The following is a 26,600-nucleotide window of genomic DNA, read 5'->3' as shown; positions in this document are numbered from 1 at the left end:
GAAAATACCGACACAAAGACACGACTTGGTGTGTCTGTGCGCCATTGTGCGCCATAGGGCTACCGCTGCAGCATGTTCTGGAGCTGGAGTTCCCACAGTGGTGGAGGGGAGTTGAGGGTGTCAACAGCTTGACCTTATTCTTTTGAGAGTGTGATCTGAATTCAAACATGAGAACGCAATGAGCCATTAAAAGGTCTTGTCGTTTTGTTATGACTGAATGAGTGTTTTTATTTTATTTTATTATTAGTATATGTTTTTTCACACTCTACAGTGTACTTTAAAAAGCCTTTTTAAAATAAAATATGATGCTCTGTCAATTTAAAGATTAAGTATGTCATTAAAAACAAACTAAAACACTGAAAATGTAGGTAAAAAATAAGAAATGGTAAATGAACTAAGTTTGTGAAGACTTATTGTCCATTCGATGCAAACCACATTCATTCACTACATTTTTATTGTCCCTTCCCACATGTAAACTCACACATAATGAAGAAGCACATTTGCTAAAAATCCACTCAAAAGAATTAATATTGGCACGATTTCTTTGCTCTGTGCAGTAGGTCAATTTAAACACAGAAAGTTAATTTCCCTTGACCTCTGAGTCTTTCCAAATAGGGATTCCCCAGAGATTAGAGACCTTGGCATGTCACTATGATTGATCGATACTCCAATGACAACATATTGGCTTTTCATACACGCTGCAACTTTAAGGAGAGCTGAGGTGGAGAGGGAGAGTGTGGGCAAAAAAAAGGGACAGGAAAAAAAAATAAAGCCAAAGAAGAAAAATTGTGTCAAGATCCATCTCTGTTCCACAGGGAAATAAGGCTCCTGTATGGATTTGCGGTAAATGGAAATACAGAGACAATTTGCTGCTCTGCGACTTTTAACCTTCAGTGGATTCTGAAGAAATCATGTAGCGTACTTTTCCGTGATTCCATACATACTATTCCATTTTGTCATTGCTCCTTGAGTCCTGTGGTGTTTTCAGCTCAGCAGTTTCCTCCTGTAGTCTTCGAGCTCTCCACCTTCTCTCTCTTTGCGCTCTGTCTTTTTCCTGACTGGGTGGACATGCATCCCTCTCAGCTACACCTCTGCAATCAGCAGCTGCACCAAAGCCCTCTGTGATGTGAAGTGAGACACTTGCATACTAATGGAGCAGAAACAGGATGTCTCTCAGGCAGGCCAGCACAGTGAGGACATGAAGAAAACATCAGGCGGCATTGCTTAGGTTTCAGTGCCACATTACAGCTCTGGATTGATGCTGTTTGTCATGGCAAACTCGAAGCATCAGTAAATGAATAAGTGTCTTATTATTATATAGCGTATGGTGATGCATGTGCAAAGTATAGTTTTATTTATTGGTTCCTCTGCGAGGGCAGTGTTTTCCTTGCACATATGGTTGGCTGTTTAATCATACCAGTGGGTTTCTATTGCACCAGCCCAAGTTTTTACTGGCATATTTCATTCGCTGCCTGATGGCACTAATAGCTGTCTTCTCATATCTTTGGTTATGGAACAAATGCCGGTGGCATAGCCGTTGCCATGGTGATGGCATGTCTGTGAGCCTGTTGTGTGGCTGCTGATTCAGAAACACTGCTCACATTTTGCACCCAGTGAAACGGGCCCCAGAAACAGATGGGTGAAAGAATTGCCTCCTGTGAAAAATGATGTGGTGCGCCATCAAGTGAAGTCCCTCCTGGCTGTGCCAGGGGCATATGGTGAAATATAATATTAGCAGCAATTCTTAGAAGGTGTAAAATCAAATGAACTGAAATTACTCATAAAACAACACAAGTGTCATGATTTTTATTCAATCAAAGTGTTTTCAAATCAGGAGCCCCCTTTAACGTCTGTGATTGAAAACAATGACTGCCAGGTGCACCCATAAAGACTTGCAAGCCGCAGATCTGAAGAGAAATGATCCTGCATCTGATTGCAGGTCTGTTTTCCTTCAGGGGCTCTCATTATCTCGCCACTTGTATTGTCCAAAGAAAATGTCTTATAAATAGATTTATGGAGCCTTAACATGGAACAGACAAACTTTGTTATGTGCCGCAATTACATCCTGCTGTCATGCTTCGGACCCTCAGGGCCAATGAACCTCTGAAGGTTCAGCTGAACCAAGTGCAGACCAATTGTAGATTCCGTGCAGCAATTGTAGATGGATGTTGACGCATTTTATATGTATAATGTGAACTTGGATTAAAACCTCATAACTACTGGGTGTGCTGTGAGAGTAAATCCCCTCAGCTTGAGCCTTCAGTTTAGACAGTCAGCTGGATAATGCCGAGCTACTGAAGGATTTTTCTTCCTCCTTCTAGTGTTCTGAGTATGCATGCATGTAAAAATCAGCAAGTCAAATAAGAATAGGCAAGGACGTGTATGTGTCGGGGGATGGGTTGCGATGGGACGAAAAATGTATTTTGTGTGGAAAGTGTAGATCCAAATGTAAGAAGAAATATGTTTCATACAACATCTGTGCTCTCTGCTGCCACAGCCGAGCGATTAGCAATAGATTTTCAGCATAAAGGTGCTCATACCCAACAGGTGCAGCCCTGCTGTGGCAGTGAGTGTATTATATTATATCTCAAACTGAATCTCTGCTGCATCCCTGAGAGCAGTGAAAACAAGAGTTCATAAAGTTGTCCACCACCCACCCTCTTGTTGATATGATCTGGTAGGACTTTACAAGTCCTCTGTTGCAGTTTAAATTGTGAGACTAAAGTGTGTTGCCAACTACAGAATATATAGTTATCATGAGGAAGTTGTATGTTGAGCTTCTCAGTTACAGAAGCTGTCTATAAGACTGCACAGAACACACAAGCTGTGTAGAAAACTGTAAGAATGTGCATTAAAGGCCATAAAACTCTGATACAATGTGAAAAATGATGTGGTGCACTATCAAGTGAGGTCCCTCCTGGCTGTGCCAGGGGCATATGGTGAAATATAATATTAGCAGCAATTCTTAGAAGGTGGAAAATCAAATGAAATGAAATTATTCATAAAACAACACAAGTGTCATGAATTTTTATTCAATTAAAGTGTTTTCAAATCAGTATGCAATGTATGCAAAAAAAGCAATGCACATAGATTTGTGTTATCCTTCAAACACGTTAGCAAGAGTAGCAGTGAGCAGGGGGTCAGAGCAGCAGGCTGCATGGCTTAGCACTGGACCAGCAAAGGCTCGATGTTATGAACAGGTGGGAAGCCATTCCAAACACTTCAGCAGAACTGGTCTGTGGCCAACAATACGTGTGTGTGTGGGTTGAGCGGAGAGAGTGTACGTGTAAATTTGTGTACTGCAATCATTATGAAGCAAACTACCAGTGAAAAAGAGCATATGTGCCCAACAAAACTTCCCAGGGTCAATAAGGTCAACACGTACACACAGCAAGACATAGGTGGGGACCGGATGCTGACTCCCACAGTGTTGCCAGGCTGCCAGAAACCTAGTGGCAGGTGTCTGAGTTTTATGGCCTCAGCATGAAAACAAACATCACTCCTCCTGTCTTCTCCAATTTAATACCCGAGCAATGCAACACATGGAGCAAGAGAGAGAGGACAGATAAATGTGTTATCGAGGAGATTTCTACATATATTTATAGGCAAGTAATTAAAATGAAGAACATATGACTGGATTATTTAAATGATGGATGATTAAAAGCAGAAGGAGAAGCCACATGTTCAGAGTTTTCTAATCAGGATCTATGAATAGTAGGCACACGTTCCTGCTGCCACACTTTAGTCACACTGAGAGAATCGATTAGATCGGATAGTGTGTGACCAGGTCACTGCAGAGATCAGCCACCTGATCCAAGGTAGCATATGAATTCTTTGAGAAACTGGGGTGAGCGCTGAAGCTTTAATGCTTAAACATTCTGTGGTATATTTCCTCTATTTGACTGAATTTGTTGAAAGCCTTTTTTTTTGTATGTGCAGTTCCTCTCCTCTGCTGCATTTCAATTTCTAGAAACAACTTATTTCTCGACATGGCACAGGCTTTTATTCTGTATCTGTCAAGCAGTTTTTACATTATGGTGTATGCGATGTTAAGGGAAAAACAGCGAGAATCTGTCAACACATCGCAAAGCGTGAACAGACACCATATGAAAGGTGAGGGAAAACAATCTGTATCTATTTTATGTTAATATCTGAGGAACCTGCTACTTACGATCTGAAATAAATGTTACCCATCTCGCACACACACGCACACGCATGCACAAACTCAACCTCAGTATGTGAGGATCAAAACAAGCGTTAGTGTTAGTCATACTGGAAGCTGAAACTGCAGTTGTTTGTTTTAGTGAAAGAAAGCCAAGAGCCTCTTTTGCTTTCCCATTTCTCTGTCTTCTATTATAGGAATAAATGGAGATTTCCTTTCGGTTGTTTAGGATGCGTACTGACACATAGACACAAACACAACCTCACATACAGACAAGATACAGTGTCTGCACGTGCAAAACTAGCTAAAAGAAGAATGTTATTTTTCTAGTTTCTAACAGTATAGAGGAATTCTTTTTATTTGTTCAAAGAAACTGACAGCAGTTCCTCATTCTCAACACTCATATTGCTTGTGAAAGTCGAGTCTGTGTCGGTCATTCTTAGTAATATTTGTCAGACTGTGTGACATCAGACTGTAGAACAAAAGCAAAAAAGCATAAAATCTTAAAAATGCGCTGGCGGCTTAGGATGTCAGTCAGCTCGTCTTAATCTCAACAAACCTGGACGTGCACAGTTATACAGCGGGCCCACAGCTCAAACTTTTTTTGTGACTGCCTACCATGGGTCTTTATCATAAGCAGTGAGTGATTAACAGTGAAGAGCACTCACTCCCAGTATATTAAGCCTGTTGTGTAATGGGCTCACAGCCAGAGTTGCCGGCTGCTCCCACCCTGCTCGCTCGTTGAAGAGGATAACTGAAACTAAGCTGGTATGCAGATAATCTAACCAAACCAGAGAGAGAGCGAGAGAGGGAGAGAAAACATTTTCATAATCTCCAAGGAGACAGATACATCAAGGAGGCACAGGCAAAAACAAACCTATCATCCTACGTGCTGAAAAGTTTAGTGCTCAGTCTAAAAATGTTGCCTCTTTCTCCCTGTTTGTTAACCTGCTTGGGTAAAATGGCAATTTTAGTAAAGGAGGAGCAAGATTTTAAATACGTTGCAATGCCTTGTGATTTCATTGCTGTAACACTAAAGCTTTACATGTAAATAAAGAGTGCCTCACTCAAGAGCGAATTTCAAGCAGTCCTTTGGGATGACTTGTTTCAGCTGAAGTTCATTTCAAGATCTCGAATTAATTAAACACACTTCTGCTTATTATCAGTTATGTCTGGATGTGTAAGCTGCAATTTAAAATGATGATAAATTCCTATGTGACTCAAGGGGAACCACATGAATTTGACAGATTCTTTCTGCCCCGTTAGACACATCATTTTAAATATCCCTAAACATCTGTGAGGTGCTGCTATGGAAATGTGACGTGTCTCATTTTTTTTCATCATCTTGAAATTAATAATGAACTCATTACCTTCTCACTTCACTCTGTTATGCCGTTTTTCTTTTTTTTTTCCTAGTTACTTATATCTCTTAACAGCTGCCTTACTCTTTTTCTTTTTCAGGTCAAAACCTCAAGTTGAAGTTTGGATCTAATGCCTGTCCTGCCTGTCTTTTGCAAACTCCTTCCTCTTGGTTAGAAATCACCATTCTCAACCTACAGCAGCTAGCTACAAAGGAGACTAATGCTTATTAACCGTGCCCTTATATCCTCCTCCCAAAAGCTGCCTCTCATTTAAGCCTTTTGTGAGCAGGGTGAGGAGACAACATGGCGCTCAGCTGTCAGCCTTGGCCTCCTCTAATCTGGTTGTGCATAGGATTGCTTCTTTGCTTTCTGTCACCGGCACACGGCAAAGATTGCCCTCATTTGTGTGTTTGCGAGATCCGCCCTTGGTTCACCCCTCAGTCAACCTACAAGGAGGCAACTACAGTGGATTGCAATGATTTAAGGCTAACACACATCCCTACCAACCTGTCAGTGGATACCCAAGTGTTACTGCTCCAAAGCAACGCCATCTCTCGTACCAGCGGAGAGCTGGAGGTACTGTTTAACTTGACGGAGCTAGATTTATCCCAAAACAACTTTAGCACTGTGGAAGCTGTCGGCCTCACAAGCATGAACCACCTGACCACTCTGCATCTAGAGGAGAACCAGATCACGCAGCTGCCAGACCACTGCCTGCAAAACCTCTCCAACCTTCAGGAGCTCTACATCAACCACAACCAGATAAGCTCCATCTCCCCTCGAGCATTTGCAGGACTGCACAGTCTGCTGCGCCTCCACCTTAACTCCAACAGGCTCCATGTCATAGACAGCCGCTGGTTTGAAGAAACACCCAATCTTGAGATTCTCATGATTGGGGAGAATCCAGTTATTGGCCTCCTAGACATGAACTTCAAGCCCCTAGGAAGGCTGAGAAGTCTGGTTCTGGCTGGAATGGATCTCACTGATGTTCCACCCGATGCATTTGTAGGTTTAGATAATTTGGAGAGCATTTCTTTCTATGACAACAAATTGGTCAGTATCCCCCAACTGGCCCTTCAGAAAGTTCCCAATCTCAAATTCTTGGATTTAAACAAGAATCCAGTCCAGAAAATTCAAGAAGGAGACTTCAGAAACATGCTACGTCTGAAGGAGCTGGGCATCAACAACATGATGGAGTTAGTGTCTATTGACCGTTATGCTATGGACAACCTCCCAGAACTGACTAAACTAGAGGCAACCAACAACCCCCAACTGTCTTATATCCACAGGTTTGCTTTCAGGGATATGCCATCCCTTGAGAGTCTGATGCTTAATAATAATGCTCTTACTGCCCTTTACAAGCAAACTGTGGATGTGTTGCCAAATCTGCGGGAGATCAGTCTCCACAGCAACCCATTGCGGTGTGATTGTGTCATACAGTGGATGAGTTCCAACAGGACCACGGTGCGCTTCATGGAGCCCTTGACTATGCTGTGCACCTCCCCACCAGAATTTAGAGGTCAACGGGTCAGAGAGTTCAGGCTGCTGGAGTCAACGGAGCAGTGTCTTCCCCTTATATCCCATGAAACCTTTCCCAGCCACTTGAATCTAGAGCTGGGCATGAGCGTGAGCCTAGACTGCCGGGCAATGGCTGAACCAAATCCAGATATATACTGGGTGACTCCTCTTGGAAACAAAATCACAATGGACACTGTGTCAGAGCGCTATCACTTGAGCAGCGAGGGCACCCTGCGGCTTTCTCACGTGCAGGTGCAAGATTCTGGTCGTTACACCTGTGTGGCCCAGAATACCGAAGGGGCTGACACACGGGTCGCCACCATCCGCATAAATGGAACCCTGCTCGACAGCACTCAGGTGATGAAGATTTATGTCAAGCAGACGGAGTCACACTCCATCTTGGTGTCCTGGAAAGTCAACTCTAATGTCATGTCCTCGAACCTGAAGTGGGCTTCGGCCACCATGAAGATTGACAATCCACACATCACCTACACAGCCCGTGTCCCTGTAGATGTCCACGAGTACAACCTCACGCACCTTCAACCTGCCACCGAGTACGAGGTATGCCTCACTGTCTCCAACATCCACCTGCAGACACACAAGTCTTGCGTTAATGTGACAACACGTAGCGCTACCTTTGCCCTGGACCTGACAGACCAGCACCCAAGCGCAGCTGTGCTAGCTGTCATGTCAACCATGTTGCTCTTCCTCAGTCTGGCCACTGTGGGCATCTACATGGCCCGAAGATGGAAGAGGAAAAATTACCACCACTCCTTGAAGAAATACATGCTGAAAACATCCTCCATTCCACTTAACGAGCTCTACCCTCCACTCATTAACTTATGGGAGGCTGACGGTGAGAAGGACAAAGATGGCAGCACAGAGGGAAAACCCTCTCCTGTTGACACCACGCGCAGTTATTACATGTGGTGAGGATTCACTGAGGATTTATTGTCTCCAGCAGCACAAAGACACACTTTTGCCATTTTGGGGCAAAAGTTGACTAAAGTTGCAATTTTTTTTGTATTCTCAGCTTTGCTAATAAGAGGCAGAGTGATCAAGTGCAGGATTTTTATTAGTATAGCGTATCGCCTTTGTTTGATTCTTTCTAACCGTTCTGGACTTTCCAAGATGGCAGCTGTAGTTAGCCTCCAGGTTGTCTTAGTTGCTCTGCTCTGTTTCTGTGGTACATTTTTGACTCACTTATTTTTGGGAAGCTTCTACAGCAGCAGGGTCGATGGACTTCTTCCAGCATTACTAGAAATGTTTCTTTCTCGGTTTTGTAAAACAGTTAATCTGTTGAGCACTGATAGATAAAGGAGTTTGTACGAACTTCGAAGCTGACAACGGGGTTTAGACTTGTTAAACTGTCTACTGAATGTTAGCAATTGTGCAGTAATGTTGTATCAACTATATCTTTGAACTTTCTAATTTACAGCGCAAGATATTAGGATTTTAGTTTGCAGATAAATGTGATGTTAAATGCTAGAAATGCAAATGTTTGATAAGTACCTTTTGACTTCTTTTTCCTTAAGGTGCACTAGAAGCCTTTTGACTTTTTGTTCATTCTTTCATTTAGCTAGACATTTTTTGGCTGCTTAGTTTATTATTTTCACATGCAACATGTATACTAAACAAGTTAAAATAAATAACATTTTGATTCTTTTACAGAAATTTGGGAGTTTTCTGTGACTCTTTGGCATTAGAATTATTGCATCTGTTCACTTTAAATTAACAGTGTTAGTGGTTGATGACACATGCTGTATTTAGGCTCTGAATCTCATGTCTTTATAGATGGTACTGTAAGCTCTCAGTTCCACAGATAGATGTGAATGTGTGCTGCCCTCTGGTGGATGCTACATATTAAAACTAATCATGTTTAATATGGCTGTCATTTATCAAAGCTTTTACCTTCAGTACATAAATAATACAACACTTTTTTTTAAAAAAAGAGGAAAATACTGCTTTATTACAGCAACTTTATAATGGAAATGTATGAAACAGTGCTTTTGAGCAAAAAAGGACAATTTTCTACAATGATTTTACAGCAAAGTCATTTTCTGTACATTAAGATTTACTTTCAGCACAACCAGCTTTTAGCTGATAATGGCAACAAGAAAAAAACCACACTAATCTGTTCCAGTGAAAGGTACAGTAACTTGAATTATTAATATTTTTTCCCACCAGTACTCAAAGGTGGCCAGAGAAAGCTTTGCCATTCGTTTCTTATGAAAACATCTGAAAAACTATAAAAGGTGAGAATCCTATGAACATATATCATAGTAGAGAAGATTTACTGTCCATCATTTTCAGATGTTTGGCAATGAGATCACAGTAAAAGGTTGCATGTCCTTCCTGCATAGTCAACAATGGGTTTAGGCAGCAGCTTCAGTAAAAGTGTGTTTAAGACAAGCAGGTGAGATTATCGTTTCTCCTGAGAAACACAGCGAAAACCAAGATTAGAAGCTGAGCTGTCCGGTGTATTTTGGCTTCTTGCTGCACAGCGATACCTGTAACAGTAAGACTGAAAAAGGGGGGGAAATTTACTGTGAATGAACTGAATAATGTCAGTAACAGACACTGCTTTGTGATATTTTACTGTTTGATAGTCAAGACTACTGATATTAATCTTGTAGACAGCCTGCTTATGCACAGTCTCCAATCACTGACCTCTCTGGTCCCTCACATGTGTAACTATAATGTGAAACAAGAAGAAAACTGTGGCCAGTCAACATGTGACAAGGCAGTCACTAGCATCAAAAGCCCCATGTACCAGAAAGGAAAGAATGAATACATCTATCCCTTTGTTATCCCACAGGTGGAGAGTAACAGAGAACAGAGAGCTACCCTACTTCCTCTTAGAAATGCTAATATCAGTTGTCTGGATTCAGTGTTTCCAACAATAACATGGTTTCTCCAACAGCCAGAACCGTTTTACTTTCACTGATCACTTCCCACAAAATCCCAATGAGTGAGGCCCTTGGTATATTTAACAAATAAATAATTAACCACGTTTTAAATTTCAGATTTAAAAAACTGGATGTTTAACATAATTTTTTTCATACCCTGTGGCACATGTATGACCCTCCCTTCTTCACTTTATCTTTGCCTGAGGGAGGCCCCATCTGAAAGAGAGCAATGGTAGATAATAATTACAGAAAAAGAAAAAATCAACACCCATGACAAAGACAAAAGCCTGAATGTAATCTGTCATTACTGGGTTGCGTTGCGGGTCCGTGGTGTGATGCACAGTCCACCAGTCTGCTGTCCATTCCCATGCATTCCCCACCATGTCGTACAGACCAAAAGCATTGGGAGGAAAGGACATCACCTGTAGGGTATAAGGGCACTACTGTCACTTTACTGCAATGTTTTTAAAAATACATTATTGTTAATATTATCATTTCTAATTTCTAAATTCTACACTAATTCTAAAAGTAGTCTAATCTATCTATCTAAAAGATATTTAAGCCCTGTGGCTTGAAGAACTATTGTGCATGAATATTTGTGTCTTTCAATGGTACATACAGTATATTATGGTAATTAGAACACGCTAATGCTACAGTATTATTTGGCCTGTTAGTGCTGCTGACAAACTGATATCCTTAATCACAGTGAGAAAATAAAATGAATAAATACATAAATAATAAAAACTATATCAACTTTTGTGAACATAAATTAGACATGAAATACCAATGATATGATACTATTATGAGGCGCTATAGGTTTTAAATGCAAAGAACGGGTCATTTTAGCCCTTTGCCAAGTAGTTTCTAGGAAACATGATGACACTATAATATCTGATATAGATAAGAATCTTTAAACTTATTTTGGTTGCTTAACTCCTCCCAGTATAGAAGGAGTTTGTAGACAAAGGAACAAACGCACAGACAGAGATTTTGTTTTATAGTAAGATACTGTTCATTGTTGTTAAAATAACTTGTAAAAAAGATGACTGCAGAAAATTGTTTATTTACATATGCACAGATTTTTAAGTTACGTAAACAAAAAAAAGTGTCAAGTTAGTGAAGCTGAGGGTTGACTTTACAGGTTTGATGGGTTCAGTGACATTCTTGGAAAAAAGATTGGGCATTTACATGGTAGATGGAAACTGAAAAGCTTTGTTATCTTAATGCAGAAAGCAGAATGCTGAAACACAAGTCAAACCTCTAAACCCGCTGGACAACTAAAGGGATTTCTTAACTGAGCTCAAGTTCCCCTATTACTTCAACATCAGTGACTGCCTTTTACCCTAACAAGGTGAGATAATGCAGATTAGAATATCATATTACATCAACACCGTATACTCTTAAAGATTTCAGACAGAAATCGGATATTCAGGATTCATGCTAGAATGGGAACTATGACGTTGCCTCTGTTAAGAAAGATTGGATTTATGTTGTCTTTTTGTTATCTATGTAATCTCTCAAGGCTGCAAGCTTCTTTTGTGACTTGATCGAGCTTTGGAATGCTCTTTTATAAACTTTTTCCGTCTAAACCTGAAATATGACATCCCTCAACACACCCATAATTATGGCATTTCTTCATTCTTGCTTGTGTCTCTTACCGGTGAAGTTTTGATATACCCATCTTCTCCAGAGTTGTGTGTGGGGAAGTCTCCCTGCCAGAGGTTAGCAAAGTGTTGTCCTTTTGGGTTCAACTTGTTTCCCCATGGATAAAGTCTAAATGTAGGCGTGGTATACCAAGAAAGTAATCTGAGACATATTTCATATAGGAAATACACATCTCCAAACATCTTTCACATAAAAGTTCCTTTTGCATTTGTGCTTATAAATCTTCTGTTCACTTTGGTCATACATTGTTATTATTCCCATTTTTGAATGTACATTTGAGACTAGAGGTTTGTTAGTATTTCCCCCTCTAATAAACTGTGAGTTAAGCAACTGTAACAAAGCAGTTTCCCTACATGGATCAATAATGTGTTTTCTGATTATGATGCTGATCATCAGTTAACATCTTACCTGTCTTTCAGGCCCCCCCTGCAGGCATACTCCCACTCTGCTTCTGTAGGGAGTCTCTTGTTAGCCCAGGAGCAGTAGGCAACAGCATCTGTCCACGAGACATGCAAAACAGGATGATGGAGCCTAAAAAACACAGATTTAAAGTAATTTACTGAGCTCTTATCAGTTTTTCATAATTAAAAGAAGAGTGAAGGTTTGATGCTGGATAGGTGTTTTATATAAATGTGGAGCGTATTATTGAAAACATTATGAAGTTTTTAGTAAAAGAGAGTTTTTCTACCTGTCTGTGATGTTGGAGTCTGGGCCCTCAGGGTGCCTCCAGGAGGCTCCTTTGACTGGAAGCCACCAAGGGGCAGCGGCCACCTAACAACAAATGGTAGTAACAGTTGTTACTGACCGTATTATGCTTTTCACACGTTCTTTTCTGTTTTTCTCTTGCAAAGCCCACTGATGTGCAACCCCTCAAACGACAGGCATATGGCCATTTTCAACACTCTTAAACAGCTGTAGTATAAATCATCACGTCCAGCTAAAGACAAAAACGTGCTCTCTGAAGGTGCTGGGTTAAAACTAAAATGTAATTATTTAAATGAATAAAACATACTGTGCTGCATTTATAAAATGCGATCACTGTCAAAGGCTCCCTTATTTATTTTAATATTATTTGACTGGAGCAGCTTACAGTTCCCAAGAACAACATTTGTCATGATGCTAATATTGATGCTGTGCTGCTAATTTTTAATATATCTGAAATGTTTAATGTAAATATGTGAGATATATTATATTAAAGTGGTCATTTATACATTTATGACTTTATTTTAGGTTCAGATAGCTATAGAGAAATATGCATGTGCACAATAATAATAAAAATTTAATAATTACTTGAAATACTAATGGAAAAAAACAGTAAATAATAAAATATGTGTAACTTTAATAACAGCATCACACTTTTCGAATAAAGAACTCAACCTAAGTACTGCCAAATTGCAACAAATGTATAACTTTCAAACTGGGACTTTTTGTGAAATAATTAGCAGTAAGTGAAGTTATTGTGCCATATGGGTAAATGTGTGGAAGCCTCTAGGTTTGAGGGTCATACAGAAGACTTCTATAGGTAAACCTGTCAAGCTGTAGGTATTTAATGAACACAGTGAAAACTAGAAACATCAGGAAGCACCAAACACCAATCTCTTGGAAATGTTCTGTCCAAAACCACAAAAACTATCTTTAGCACGCTCCAAAGTTAATAGACTCATGTTGCTGCTGAAGTGTGGTAAAAGTCGTCAATCCTGTGTGCAGAAAAATAAAAAAAATACTGGAAGCTGCCAGTGCTACCCCTCCGCCTCCTAGTAAATACACCTAAAATATCAACTTAAAATTTCTACATTACTTCTTTATCAAGTTACTGCATTTACAGACTTGTGTATTCACGCCACCAGCCTGCCCACCTGGCGGGGTGACGACAGTACCCCATCAACCTTTTACAGCTGACAGGTAAAAACTGTTTAAGGTGACTTTCTGTGAAGGAGGTGCTTTGAGGCTTCTTCCTATTTGGCATGATATTTTTATTTTTGCAAAGCACAAGACTGTAGGTGAAACTGTCACATGCCGAAGAACTGGATTATCAAGCCTCTGGGCATTTGATAAACAAATTAGCCACATTTCGTCATGCAGCAAGCTAACATTAGGATTTTCCATCTGTTGTGGGGACCCTGACATCAAAAATAAAGCCGATCCACTGTGTCCTCAGATTCAGAGCATGAATAAAGACTCCTGTGTTTCCTCTTTTGCTGCCAACAACAGAAAATTTGGCGTGCTTTTCTTGTGACTGGGACATTTTAGAGTGAGAGAAGTGGCTCAAAAAAGGGTGGACTGCTCATTACCTTTGTTTGAGGGCATATAAAATAGCCATAAGGTGGGCATGATGAAAATGTGATATAGAGAACTCAAAGGAGAAAAGCATGGGGTTCAAATGAGACCTTTGACCTAGCTCAGCATCAGTGTTGTTTGTGGGAGAGAAAAACTCCCTTTGGGAACTTTAGCTACATGTACTTACATGAACAAAAAAGCTTTTTACACATAAACATTTACAGACATCTGAACACAGCATGAAAGTCTGTGAGGTTACATTTATTACAACACTTTATATTTACTGTTGTCTACTAAACATAATGTGTGAACTTGGACCTGTAGTCCTGCAAGCTACCGATATCTATGTGTAAGCAATAAATAGTTTGTTAGATCGTTGCATAAGTGCAAACTAATGTAGAGCGCGTCTTTGACTGTGTGCTTGTTTTGTGCAGTGAAATCGAAAGTATGACATGTAGCCTGCACATGTCTTCCTTCAAAGCTACAACTGATGTAGCATGTAAAAAGTGAGCTGCACAGGTAAGTCGCCTGCTCAGTGGTACACTTACTGCTTGAGTGACTTGGCTTTTCACTGGCTCACTCAAAAGTCCCTCAAAAACAAACGAGTCTCCAAATTTCTCTGCCTAAAAATCAGAAAAGACACAGATTTTATGGGCAAAAACCAACACCAGGATAATGAAAACCACTCACAGAAAAATATGGTTTAATTTTTAAATATTTTTTAACACCTCAGTCACATATCCTGTCGCAAGGACGAAGCTCTGAAACTGTTGGTTAGTGACTTCATGGATGTCTATGTTGAAGGAGTCCACATACACCACTCTCTGGGGGCCCTCACCGTCTGGGGGGATGCCTGGGTTGTCTGTTCCCATCAGGAACTCCCCTCCAGAAATCTGCACCATCTGCACGGAACAAGTACATTTTTTATTTACATATGCAAACAAACTGTGCTATAAACTGGAATGTAGATTCAGGATTAATAACTCTTATGAGCTACAAGATCATAACAACCAATAAAGAACACAATAAAAAAATGAAGATCTATAATATATCTAGTAAAAATCTAAGTTATTAGCCACCTATAAATAATAGAAATAATAGTAGAAATAAAAAAATATGACACCAGAGTGCCACAAATGTGCAGTCTTAAGAGGGTAACTTACAGGAAACAAAGGCTAGGCTGTCAAACTTCCTGCTTCTGCATTCAAGTCATATTTACAGCACATGGTGTTATGGTTTATTTAAACACACAACTAAAATTAGCACATATGTGGACACAATTTTGCAACCCTTGGTTTTGGTGTTAATCGACAGATCTGTGTTGCAGCTGATTGGCTACAAGGCCTTGCTTATGCATGGGAACCTCAGGAGGCCTAATAGTTCCAAGAACGATTAGATTCGACTTTGGTAACTACTTTATGACATTTTGCACGCATAACCTTATCTCCACACTCTCACAAAATAGCGGTGTCGGGTTTTTTTTTTTCTGTAACAGGAGTCGCAACATACCGGACTTTGTGTTTCCCGCTCATTGTCCTGCACCTGATTCGTCCTGTCATTTGCGTCTTTGGAGTATTTGAGATCAGGATCTGTGGAAGCTGCTTTACCCTCATCCTCGTCCAAGGGGTCCACAGTTGAAGCGTCTCTAGTCAGCTTATCACAGCCGCAGCCCGCCGCTCTTTCCGGGCCTGGAGGTTCCTGCTCTGCGCTACATGAACTCTGAAGACACAGCACTTTGCTCACACATCCAAATATGAACAATAAGGTGAAATAACGCAACATTTTGATGTTTTTTTTCCAAGGCACAGCTCAGGGTCCGTGCATGATGTTGACACTGTTGCTTCCGTAAAGTCACGTGGTCAGTCAGCTGGCTACAGTGTAACAAAACGTAACCCTTTCCTTCCCGAAGTGAATGTTTGCTGTGGACTAAATTCTGTTAATCCACAAAAACACTGCAAATTCTGATCACGGCTCGCAAATACAGCTACATCCGGTTGTGATGATATTAATAAAATCGCTTATCTGAAATACACTTCAATGACTTATTCGCCCAAAATCACACAGATTTTTGCCCTTTCTGTTTTTTTGTTTTGTATTTTCACATAAAAACAGACTTCTTCTCAGCCGTATAAATCTGGGCAGCGCAGTAGCAGGAGTGATAACCCAGCTCAGATTTTCTTAGCGGTAGGATGGGGCGACGTGGACATCATTTCCCAGCTATCAACACTACGGCCGCTTGAGAAGAAGAAGTGGAAGTGAGCCAGGCAGTTCAACCAGCCAGTGCCTGCCTGCCTCAGTGAGCACAAGCTGCGGGAGCACTGAGAGGCGCGGAAAGGTGTCCGAGCTGTCAAAAAACTGGATTATTACAGTCGCTGACGCCTGGATGTCACCCCCCGGCCCGGTGGAGAGGAGAACCGCAGTCATGTTGTCTTAGCTGGCCCAGAGAAAGCTAAATACCCGAGCACAGCCGAGGTAAAGTTGAGAGCATAACTTGAGCAGTTTGCCATCATCCTCCTTTCATATGTCTATCTTCTCGCAGCGGAAAGGGGGGAAAAAGGATTTAGTTCTCCTTAAATGGTTAAAAAAAACACTCAGAGCTCAAAAGCGGCGCTTTTTAGTGAATAATATTTTTGTTAAAGAGAAGCCCAACAAGATTGTATCACGGTCGGGTGGATCTTACACCGACAATGATTTCGGGCTGCTGTGAAGCAATGTGATAGTGAGCCGCGATTACAATGCTAACGCTGGATGTGCTTTCTCAAGTTTCGCGGGCGCTTCGGTGCTTAGATGAAGAAGATCCGAGCTTTTGCTGTGTGATCGTTGACCGTTTGGTCGGGCTTGCAACAGACGGCGGTCGGAAAGCCACCAGAATAACTTGTTATGGGGCTTTATCGACCTCAGTGAGAGGCAGTGCTTAAAAAAAAGAAAAACACACAGGCAGATAACCTGAGTGGAGGGGACCTGCATTGCTCTCTATCAGCTTTTAGTGGCCATGACCTGTTGCAGGTGCATAAACCTTGCTGGCAGCTGCAGCTCCTAAACATGTAAGTCGCAGCACAACACCAGCGGGGCTACAGTAACATCTAATAGACATTTTCTCTTCCTCTCTATGCAAATCCTTGCAGCCTGACAGTTGTTTTAGTGTAGTCTCCACCTGCAAGGGAACCCGCTCTCTCAAAACTGCTTCTAACTTGGAACTATTAATTTGCGTATGGATACTGAATGAATGCATGATGGTATGTGTCCATGAAAGGCATGTTATATTAAATGATCTAATAATATCCATATTTTCTCCCAATTTCTCCTATACAGGTGCTCCCTTGTGTGCCAAACATGTCGGACAAAATGTCCAGTTTCCTACACATTGGGGACATCTGCTCCCTGTATGCAGAGGGATCAACCAATGGTTTCATCAGCACCCTAGGGTATGTCCCTGTGCCTGTGTGGAGGGCCCACTTCACACTTTTCTTAAAAAAAATGCTGCTCAGTCATGATACTGAGCCAGCAGTTTTTGGAAGGGAGGACATCACACTTGTAGTAGCAACTGTTAACCATTTTGGTGACAAAGTCGAGAACAAGCACATTTCTTCCCTTTATTCCGATGCCTGTGTATGCGCGTGTTTGCTTACACGCAGCGACAGGGTCATCATTTGGTCTCAGAATGGGATTAAGTAGTGAATGTAATTTGTTGCAACAAATGCAAAAAATATGCAGATAATGATAAAGTTTGGGGCAGGCCTGGGTTGGAAGGGTAGAGTTAGAAGACAATAAATGGTCTGGTGGTACTGTTGGCAAGCCACTCATTTGCCCACACAGTCACAGTATTAATGTATCGTTTTCCTCCATCAATTCTCCTTACTTGTAAAATGCGTATTTTTGATATGGTCTATCTGTTTGGATTACTTACACTGGCTTACTGCTTGAAATACTGGCCTTAGGATATGACAGAAATATCACAAGCGCAGTAAGATTCAGTTGTGCTGCTTTTAACCTCTCCCCTTTGTTCTGAATCTAAACAAAGCAACAAGAGAAAGTTTGCATTAATGTTTTTGCTGGTATAAACCACCAGGAAATCACAAGACGGTAAACCATGGCATTTAGCATTAGTAATGGTATCAGGGCTATCTGCTCAGTGTCCTGGACCTCCCCTCCTGGCTCATGAAAAATGGAATGACCTACAGCGAAGACTGAGTCACTATAGAGACATTGTGGCCTTTCTGGAGTTCATGTGCTTCCCACATAGACACACACACGCACGCACACGCTAGCACATGTATTTAGAAAATTGTCATGACAGTTTTGGCCAGAAGCCATCCTCTCCACGCATAAACACCAACTCAGCAGCATTCTCCAGATCAACTGGCCTTAAAGTAAGACACCATACTGAGAAAATACTGTACACATTAACTCCTTTTCTTCACCCAAATAGCAGTCCAAGTCAACAGCTGCAGAGGGGAGGGGGTTATATGAGCAAATGAAAGGCTACATTTTTCTCTTTCTTCTTTTTTTTTTTGGGGGGGGGAAAATGCTGCTGTGTGCGTTGCGTATTTAGCAGGACCCGTCCTGTTTGTGCAGAGGTGTAACTATTAAACTTGTGTTAATAACTGACCACTGTGAAAGCGAAGTTGCGTAAAGCATGCTCATGTGACAACACCCCCCCCCAAAATACAGTAAGGAGTTTTGATGCCAGATTAACTTCAGCAGAGCTTAGCGTTGATTCAGTAAGACTCCACTGAAGGGCCGCAACACCATGTTTCCAAAAGATACTCCCTCATTTGGTGTTTTGACAATGCTGGTGGTGAAAACTGACTAACATGTTGATCCAAAGGCTAATTCTCGTAGTAAATTAGGTTTAGATCTGGTAACTGCAAAGGTCAGCGCATGTGATTCATGTTATTTTCAGCAACAACTTTGTGTTGATTTGCAGTCAGTATTCCTTCTAAGGGGTTAGGGAGATTAGAGCTTCCACAGTATAGTGGAGCAATTGAATGCCCTCACTTTAGGGGTGAAAAAGTCTGAGTTTTTCCTTTAATTTGTCACTCTGCTGCTATTTGTCTTAACACGCACGGGTATGTTCGCCCTTTGTAGTCGGTCTTGTTCCTCGAGATGTGCAGGCTGATGGAACAGTGAAGTGAGGTCTGTTTGGGCAACTTCAGAAGGCTGAAAGTGGATGTGGGATTTGGCCTGTGTCCAGACAAGTGTTATTCTAAGCCAGTGAAAGCTAAATTTGTCACCAGAAATTCCTGTCTGGCCACCGGTCATTTAATCCAGAATATTTCCTTATTTTGTGGAAGGGGAGGCTAAAACATGCTGCAACTATGTAAAGATCCCAGATAATTCATGAAACAAAGGTAGAGTTTTTGCACGCACGTGCACACGCTTTTGTTGGAAATACTTTTTTGCCTAAGTCTCTGTTTAGCACACACACAGTAAGCTTAAACACAAACCCACAGGAATGATGAATTACAGTGCCTCTGATATCCAAGAACAATGGCAATCTTAGTACATCTGCAGAAATGTTGACCAGTTATGCTGAGTTGTAGTTCTGAAAATGTGGTGTTGATCAATTTGACTGTCTCAGTATTATGAACCCTTTGTTCCTCCTGGCCTTTTAAATGTTCCAATCATTGCTGTCCTATAAAATTATTAATCAAACACACTCAACTGATGCAGTGTTTTTGAAATTAGGTTGCAACTGGCACTTTTTCTTTTTAAATTAAGCAGTGTTTAAATATTTTTTGTACCAACTGATTCATTGTGAGCTCTAAAAATATAAACATCAAAATTGCCTAATTGCAGATAATTAATTTTTTGTTAAAATGGTCCAAACTTCATAAGCATTCAGCTCACTATAATAGAAGAATAAGAAAATGATTAAATATTTATTCGAGTCTTGTTTAAAAATAAAAACTTTAAACGTGAACTTAACTATTCCTCATTGCTGCTGTGGTTGTTATGCTTGGGGCTTTGCCAGCTTTGTCATGGTAACTTGGGATATGATCTTATTATATGTATAGCGCTTACATGTGTCATGTGTCCGTATTTACAGCCTGGTGGATGACCGCTGCGTCGTCCAACCTGATGCTGGGGACCTCAACAATCCGCCGAAGAAGTTCAGAGGTAAGAGGAGCAAATTAATCTCCCCTCTACCTCGTGACACTCCTCCTCATAGCACTAACTGCTATCTGTTTATACTGTGAAGCGTGTAAGACCTGCTGCTGAATGTGTTATGCTGTGTTTCTTTGGTGACAGCCACAATATCTCAATATCTCAGCCTCCTGGACTTCAAACAGGCCTGCCTTTGTCATTGTTAACTGTGTGTGTGTGTGTGTGTGTGTGTGTGTGTGTGTGTGTGTGTGTGTGTGTGTGTGTGTGTGTGTGTGTGTGTGTGTGTGTGTGTGTGTGTGTGTGTGTGTGTGTGTGTGTGTGTGTGTGTGTGATGCATCCATGTATGCATTTATTAGCTGTGTGCCTTAGCTCGCACAGGTCTGTGGAGGTAGAGGCAGATGGAGAGAGTCATCTCTTCTGCTGATTTGTTGAAAAAAACACCCACTTGAGAATCTGTTTTCTAAATAAAAATCCTTCAGCTGTGTCTTTGCGTGAATTTGCTATTATTAGTTCTCATACAGGAAGTAGAACTCGTGACCTACAGTTCTCAGGCTAGAGGTTTATGTCCCTTGGGGAGGGCTGGCTAAACATTGTACACAGAATATGATTGAAGGCCTGTGCAGTCACAGGCACTGGTACACATTTATAAGAAACGTGCACTTTAGCTTGCTGCTGCTGGATGACACTTAAAGAAAATGTAATACAGCTAGACCGTTGGTAGAGCTTCAACCGCATATTCAGATTTTAATTTTAATTTAATTTAAGTTTTTTGAAAGAGAGAAATGTAGTCTTCCTTGGTTCTTTGTTTTCCTTGGCAATTCAAAGTAATTGTATCGGCCATTTCTATAAAAGTCTACAAAAGAGAGTAATTACAGTCTTTCAGAATTGTACATTTTGAGCATATAAGACATATGAGTACTTATCCATTTGAATTATTTTATTTGTCTTTAGTTCTTTACTTTCCCATTACGAGTATATAATACAGATGCATTTGCAGCTGTGAGAATAGGGCTAAACACTGTCTTGGGGATCATAAAACATCTAAATAACACATTCATTAAACTGAATACCCATGTAATTATAGTCAGATCTACCTGTTCTTTAGCAATGGAGCAGTGATACCGACAAGTCTATTAACTTACAAAGTGGCAACGTTTGACATGTTTTCTTCCTGGGCTTGATTTCAACTATTGTGTTGCTTTTAGTCTTAATGACTGTACTGTGCAAAATTCTTGAGTCAGCCCTCCTTTCATTATATTTTGTTTCCAAGAAGCCAGGCTTGCAAATTTTTAAAATTCTTGAGCAATAGTTCTCCAGGCTTTCCGAACGTCTTTCAACGTTTTTCTTTGGAAATTGGCAGTTTATTTCACTTCGGCTCCATTCAGTAATCTGGCAGATACTGAGCATAGTTTTCTTCTGCACAGTGTTAATCAATATCATATTGGCCTTCAACTTCCAAGATTATTACTTTTTCACATTTTAGTTTGTGTTTTACATGATTTAATTTATTATTTATTTTTGTATATGAACTGTTTATATATTATGTGTGTGAGTGTTTATGTATGTATTACTGATAGGAGTTCTTGTTTGTTTAAATGTCTTTCATTATATAAGTGACCTTCTTAACCTTTTCGCTTTCGGTTTCTTACACCACTTAACACTAACCAAGGATAAAAAGACACCTAGCACAAGGGATGAAGTATTGCTGTGTCTACACATAACAGACAATTTAGCAAATAACCAATTTGAAATTGTATCTTCAGGCATTTTTTTTTTTTTTAGCAGCCTGTTGAAAAAATACATTATTTGTTCACTTTTTGTCAGTTCAATCTATGAAAAATACTAAATATAACGCAGTATGACACACATAAAACTGTATTTCTGTTCCAACAAGGTGATGTCTTACCTTGTTGTACAGTGTGTCCTTAAAAACATTTATGAAACTGGACAAATAGAGGACAAAAGAAGAAGCGGCAGGCCTAATGATGTGTAGGAGGTGCAGGAGAGACATATGACATTGATCATCTACATGTGTAAAACATCATGGAGGCTCTGTCGTGGTTTGGATCTTGTCAAAACTGATGGAATTATGAATACAGAAAGGAGTGGTCAGATTTTGTTCCAACATACAAGCACCACGTAGAAGGACTCTGACTGGCAGAAGCTTTATTTTATTTAGGACTGCAATGATCCCAAGCACTGCCTGTTTATAATACTACTAACAGCTGAGTGTGGAATATTAAGTAGCGAGGAATTTTAATGACTGGACTTATTGCACAGGTGGCATCCTATCATGGTACTACTCTGGAAATTACTGAGCGCATCCCACTCTTTCACATTTGTTTGAAAAAGCAGTCTGCATGCATAGGTGCTTGATTTTATAAACCTGTGGCCACGGAAGTGATTGAAACACCTAAGTCAATGATTGAATGAGTTAGTGAATACTTTTGTCAATATAGAGTAGAATATAGACCTTTTGTGTCTATCTGGAGTTAGTAACTCCTTCACTGTGTCAGCTGGTCTTGATCAGAAGAGGCCTTAATGCCAGTGAGAGAGTATTCTGGGTGTCTGCTAGAGGGGAAAAAGGTGTTATTAATGGATGTGGACAAAGTCACCTGGAGAAGATTCCAGTAAAACCATACATAGCAAATTCCTTAAAGGTTAGTTTACTCAAAATGTAGAGTACTACTTAACCTGTACAAATATTATAATCCTTTTGGTTCTGGTAGAGTTTAAAATGTGACAAAGTAACTCTGTGATAACAGCAATGATATAATGGACTTGGAGCCTGTAAAATTTAAAATAGCAACCCTATGACATTTCTTGGATCCTAAGCGAAGGTATGCAAATAAGCAGACATGTCCTTATACAGGCAGGTAGGATGCAATGAAAAGAAGCCTGGACGATGTAAAATGGAGTAAACATCAGGGTATCTCAGGCCTGCGCATTTCAAGTTTGACCATAATAATCTGTTTGAAATTTTATAGCTTCATTAAAGTGCAGTTCCTGTAGTACCTCTTTGAAATGGCCCTGGATCTTTTGGCTTCAGAATGTTGTGAATGGTTTCGCAGAGACATGTTTAACTAGTCTGTTTCTGTAAGGAGCCAAATAGGAAAGAAGTAGTGTACTTACTTATCTGCTATAACGTGTGCAATATATGTCCCATTAATGGTATAGCATATACTGTAAAGAGAAAAGAAATAGAGCGTTTCACAGCAGAGACTTTAAGAGGTCAAAAGAAGAAACACCATTAACAATGGCTCTGTTGTATGAAAGTGTCCCTTTTAAGTCAATGTGACAGTGAACCAGGATTAAAAGGAAACTACAAGTACATGGAATATGTTCATCGTTCATTTTATTATTGACACATTTATTTTTCAGCTGTGACATATGCATGATGTACGAGCTATGTGGTGAAAATTTACTTTTCAACCATGGGGGGAAAACCAATCGTAAAACTTAAAAATCTGACAGCTGCCAAACTCATGTATGTGTTCACAATACGTTCCTTCATTGTTTCCACCCCCCCCAAAGTATGAGGAGTTGCACAGCTGGAAAGAGACCCAGTTGTGTAGTGATAATCCCACTAAGTGGACACCATAAGAGCAATAAGGCCAGATGAGCCATGTCCACTCTGTGTTACGGTCACTGCTGAGGTATGCTTAACATTTCCTCCTAATGTAAACATGAGCACTCTCCACACAATTTATACTCCCACTCGTGAAGCCTTTGTCCATAGGCTTAGACATCAGCCTTTTCTTTGCATTTCACCTTTACAGTATTTCATATACCTTTACACACATACTACACACACACACTGAGCGACATCCACACGCATCTAAGGCAGACACTGCTTTGTGTTTCATTCTAGTCACTGTGATTTAAGGCTCTCTTGCACAACCAGTCAGATCAGTTGCTTTCATCAAAGTTACTACATGTGGAAGAAAGCTGCGTTATTCAAAAATGACCTCCTCTTTAAAATCTGTTGCAACTTTCACTTTGAGCTGTTGCAAAACCTTCAGAACTGTCACTTTTTCTACAAGTTGAAGCTGAAAATACATATTTAAGACTGACACAGTATGTAAAGGCCCTTCTCTAAATCATTGATGGTGAAAACTTGACCTACTGGCAGATACTTTCAATCAACGAGTGTCTGTAGAAACCTTGTCTTTCTAGCTGACTTAGGCAGCCTGTATTTAGCTACTTACTCTGTTGACATAATAGGAGTCATTTGGATCAGTTTTAACAGCTGTTTCTTTTATATTTTATGCACCTGCATTTGCATTTAAATGTTGTCAGCAATGTGGTTATATGGATGGCAGTTAGCATTTTGTAGATTTGGAGCCAAGAGTATAAATTTTGACGTCCCACCCCATTTTTTTTTTTTTAAGACCTTTTTTTTCAGCACTTTAATTAATAAAATACTTTGGTTTACCCCCAAACCCCCCATGTAATGATAGTGCGTTGACATGACAACTAATGTACTAAACATACAATACATTTTATTTACTGTATATACAGTGGCTTGCAAAAGTATTTGGCCCTCTTGAACTTTTCCACATTTTGTCACATTACAGCCACAAACATGAATCAATTTTATTGGAATTCCACGTGAAAGACCAATACAAAGTGGTGTACACGTGAGAAGTGGAACGAAAATCATACATGATTCCAAACATTTTTTAAAAATAAATAACTGCAAAGTGGGGTGTGCGTAATTATTCAGCCCCCTGAGTCAATACTTTGTAGAACCACCTTTTGCTGCAATTCCAGCTGCCAGTCTTTTAGGGTATGTCTCTACCAGCTTTGCACATCTACAGACTGAAATCCTTGCCCATTCTTCTTTGCAAAACAGCTCCAGCTCAGTCAGATTAGATGGACAGCGTTTGTGAACAGCAGTTTTCAGATCTTGCCACAGATTCTGGATTGGATTTAGATCTGGACTTTGACTGGGCCATTCTAACACATGGATATGTTTTGTTTTAAACCATTCCATTGTTGCCCTGGCTTTATGTTTAGGGTCGTTGTCCTGCTGGAAGGTGAACCTCCGCCCCAGACTCAAGTCTTTTGCAGACTCCAAGAGGTTTTCTTCCAAGATTGCCCTGTATTTGGCTCCATCCATCGTCCCATCAACTCTGACCAGCTTCCCTGTACCTGCTGAAGAGAAGCACCCCCAGAGCATGATGCTGCCACCACCATATTCGACAGTGGGGATGGTGTGTTCAGAGTGATGTGCAGTGTTAGTTTTCCGCCACACATAGCGTTTTGCATTTTGGCCAAAAAGTTCCATTTTGGTCTCATCTGACCAGAGCACCTTCTTCCACATGTTTGCTGTGTCCCCCACATGGCTTGTGGCAAACTGCAAACGGGACTTCTTATGGTTTTCTGTTAACAATGGCTTTCTTCTTGCCACTCTTCCATAAAGGCCAACTTTGTGCAGTGCACGACTAATAGTTGTCCTATGGACAGATTCCCCCACCTGAGCTGTAGATCTCTGCAGCTCGTCCAGAGTCACCATGGGCCTCTTGGCTGCATTTCTGATCAGCGCTCTCCTTGTTCGGCCTGTGAGTTTAGGTGGACGGCCTTGTCTTGGTAGGTTTACAGTTGTGCCATACTCCTTCCATTTCTGAATGATGGCTTGAACAGTGCTCCGTGGGATGTTCAAGGCTTGGGAAATCTTTTTGTAGCCTAAGCCTGCTTTAAATTTCTCAATAACTTTATCCCTGACCTGTCTGGTGTGTTCTTTGGACTTTATGGTGTTGTTGCTCCCAATATTCTCTGAGACAACCTCTGAGGCCATCACAGGGCAGTTGTGGAGCTGTTTTGCAAAGAAGAATGGGCAAGGATTTCAGTCTCTAGATGTGCAAAGCTGGTAGAGACATACCCTAAAAGACTGGCAGCTGTAATTGCAGTAAAAGGTGGTTCTACAAAGTATTGACTCAGGGGGCTGAATAATTACGCTCGCCCCACTTTGCAGTTATTTATTTGTAAAAAATGTTTGGAATCAAGTATGATTTTTGTTCCACTTCTCACGTGTACACCACTTTGTATTGGTCTTTCACGTGGAATTCCAATAAAATTGATTCATGTTTGTGGCTGTAATGTGACAAAATGTGGAAAAGTTCAAGGGGGCCGAATACTTTTGCAAGCCACTGTAAGCACTTGACAAAAGAAATTTAAGAGACAGGGACTCTCTACATATAAACATGGCACACTTTAGCTTTGTCACTCTGGGACTGTCATCATACGCTGGCCTTTATTTCTCCTAAGAGCCAAAGCTGCCTCTTGACTCGACTTGTATTAACTAATCAGACCTCTTGGCACTTCATGTAATAAACAGCTGAAATCTGAGACATGTATACAGTCTCTGGTGAGTGAGACTCTGACCTAAAATTTTGTTTTGAGCTGTGGGTATTCATAACACTCTTCTGTTTGTAGCTTTGAATAGACCTTTGTGTACCACTCTAAAATAGTCAATAATAAGCCCCATAGTGTGCATTTGCATTTATCTTTGTTGTAAAGAGAATGTGTAAAACACTGTATAACAATAACAGAATGGTCATAGTTTGTATGAAAGGTATTCATTAAATACTTGATAAA

At 40.5% G+C, this 26,600-nt stretch overlaps 3 protein-coding genes across 5 annotated transcripts in view; 2 read left to right on the top strand and 1 right to left on the bottom strand.

The window, feature by feature from the left end:
• The window catches only part of LOC134627835 (leucine-rich repeat neuronal protein 1-like), a 10,488-nt gene extending 1,742 nt beyond the window's left edge, over positions 1–8,746 (top strand). For both annotated transcript variants that reach the window (XM_063474249.1, XM_063474248.1), the window contains exon 2: positions 5,624–8,746. In XM_063474249.1, the coding sequence (XP_063330319.1) occupies positions 5,827–7,974 (2,148 nt within the window). In that variant the 5' untranslated portion in view covers positions 5,624–5,826 and the 3' untranslated portion in view covers positions 7,975–8,746. The remainder of the gene's footprint in view (positions 1–5,623) is intronic.
• Positions 8,747–9,022: 276 nt separating this feature from the next.
• sumf1 (sulfatase modifying factor 1) lies at positions 9,023–15,843 on the bottom strand. The gene is made up of 9 exons (XM_063473078.1): positions 15,402–15,843; positions 14,621–14,794; positions 14,441–14,515; positions 12,304–12,386; positions 12,024–12,146; positions 11,609–11,723; positions 10,259–10,372; positions 10,107–10,166; positions 9,023–9,565 (listed from the first exon to the last, which is right to left on the bottom strand). The coding sequence occupies exons 1-9, from the start codon at positions 15,672–15,674 to the stop codon at positions 9,464–9,466; spliced, it is 1,119 nt and encodes a 372-aa protein (XP_063329148.1). The 5' UTR covers positions 15,675–15,843; the 3' UTR covers positions 9,023–9,463.
• Positions 15,844–16,058: 215 nt separating this feature from the next.
• Positions 16,059–26,600, top strand: part of LOC134627834 (inositol 1,4,5-trisphosphate receptor type 1) — a 75,069-nt gene continuing 64,527 nt past the window's right edge. For both annotated transcript variants that reach the window (XM_063474246.1, XM_063474245.1), the window contains exons 1-3: positions 16,059–16,364; positions 17,205–17,317; positions 19,942–20,012. In XM_063474246.1, coding sequence (XP_063330316.1) covers positions 17,226–17,317; positions 19,942–20,012 — 163 coding nt within the window. In that variant the 5' untranslated portion in view covers positions 16,059–16,364; positions 17,205–17,225. The remainder of the gene's footprint in view (positions 16,365–17,204; positions 17,318–19,941; positions 20,013–26,600) is intronic.

Source organism: Pelmatolapia mariae, linkage group LG5 (genome assembly GCF_036321145.2).
Source record: "Pelmatolapia mariae isolate MD_Pm_ZW linkage group LG5, Pm_UMD_F_2, whole genome shotgun sequence".
In the NCBI taxonomy this organism is placed as follows: domain Eukaryota; kingdom Metazoa; phylum Chordata; class Actinopteri; order Cichliformes; family Cichlidae; genus Pelmatolapia; species Pelmatolapia mariae.
Note: the sequence above shows the minus strand (reverse complement) of the source record. Positions and strands in the feature narration are given on the sequence as shown.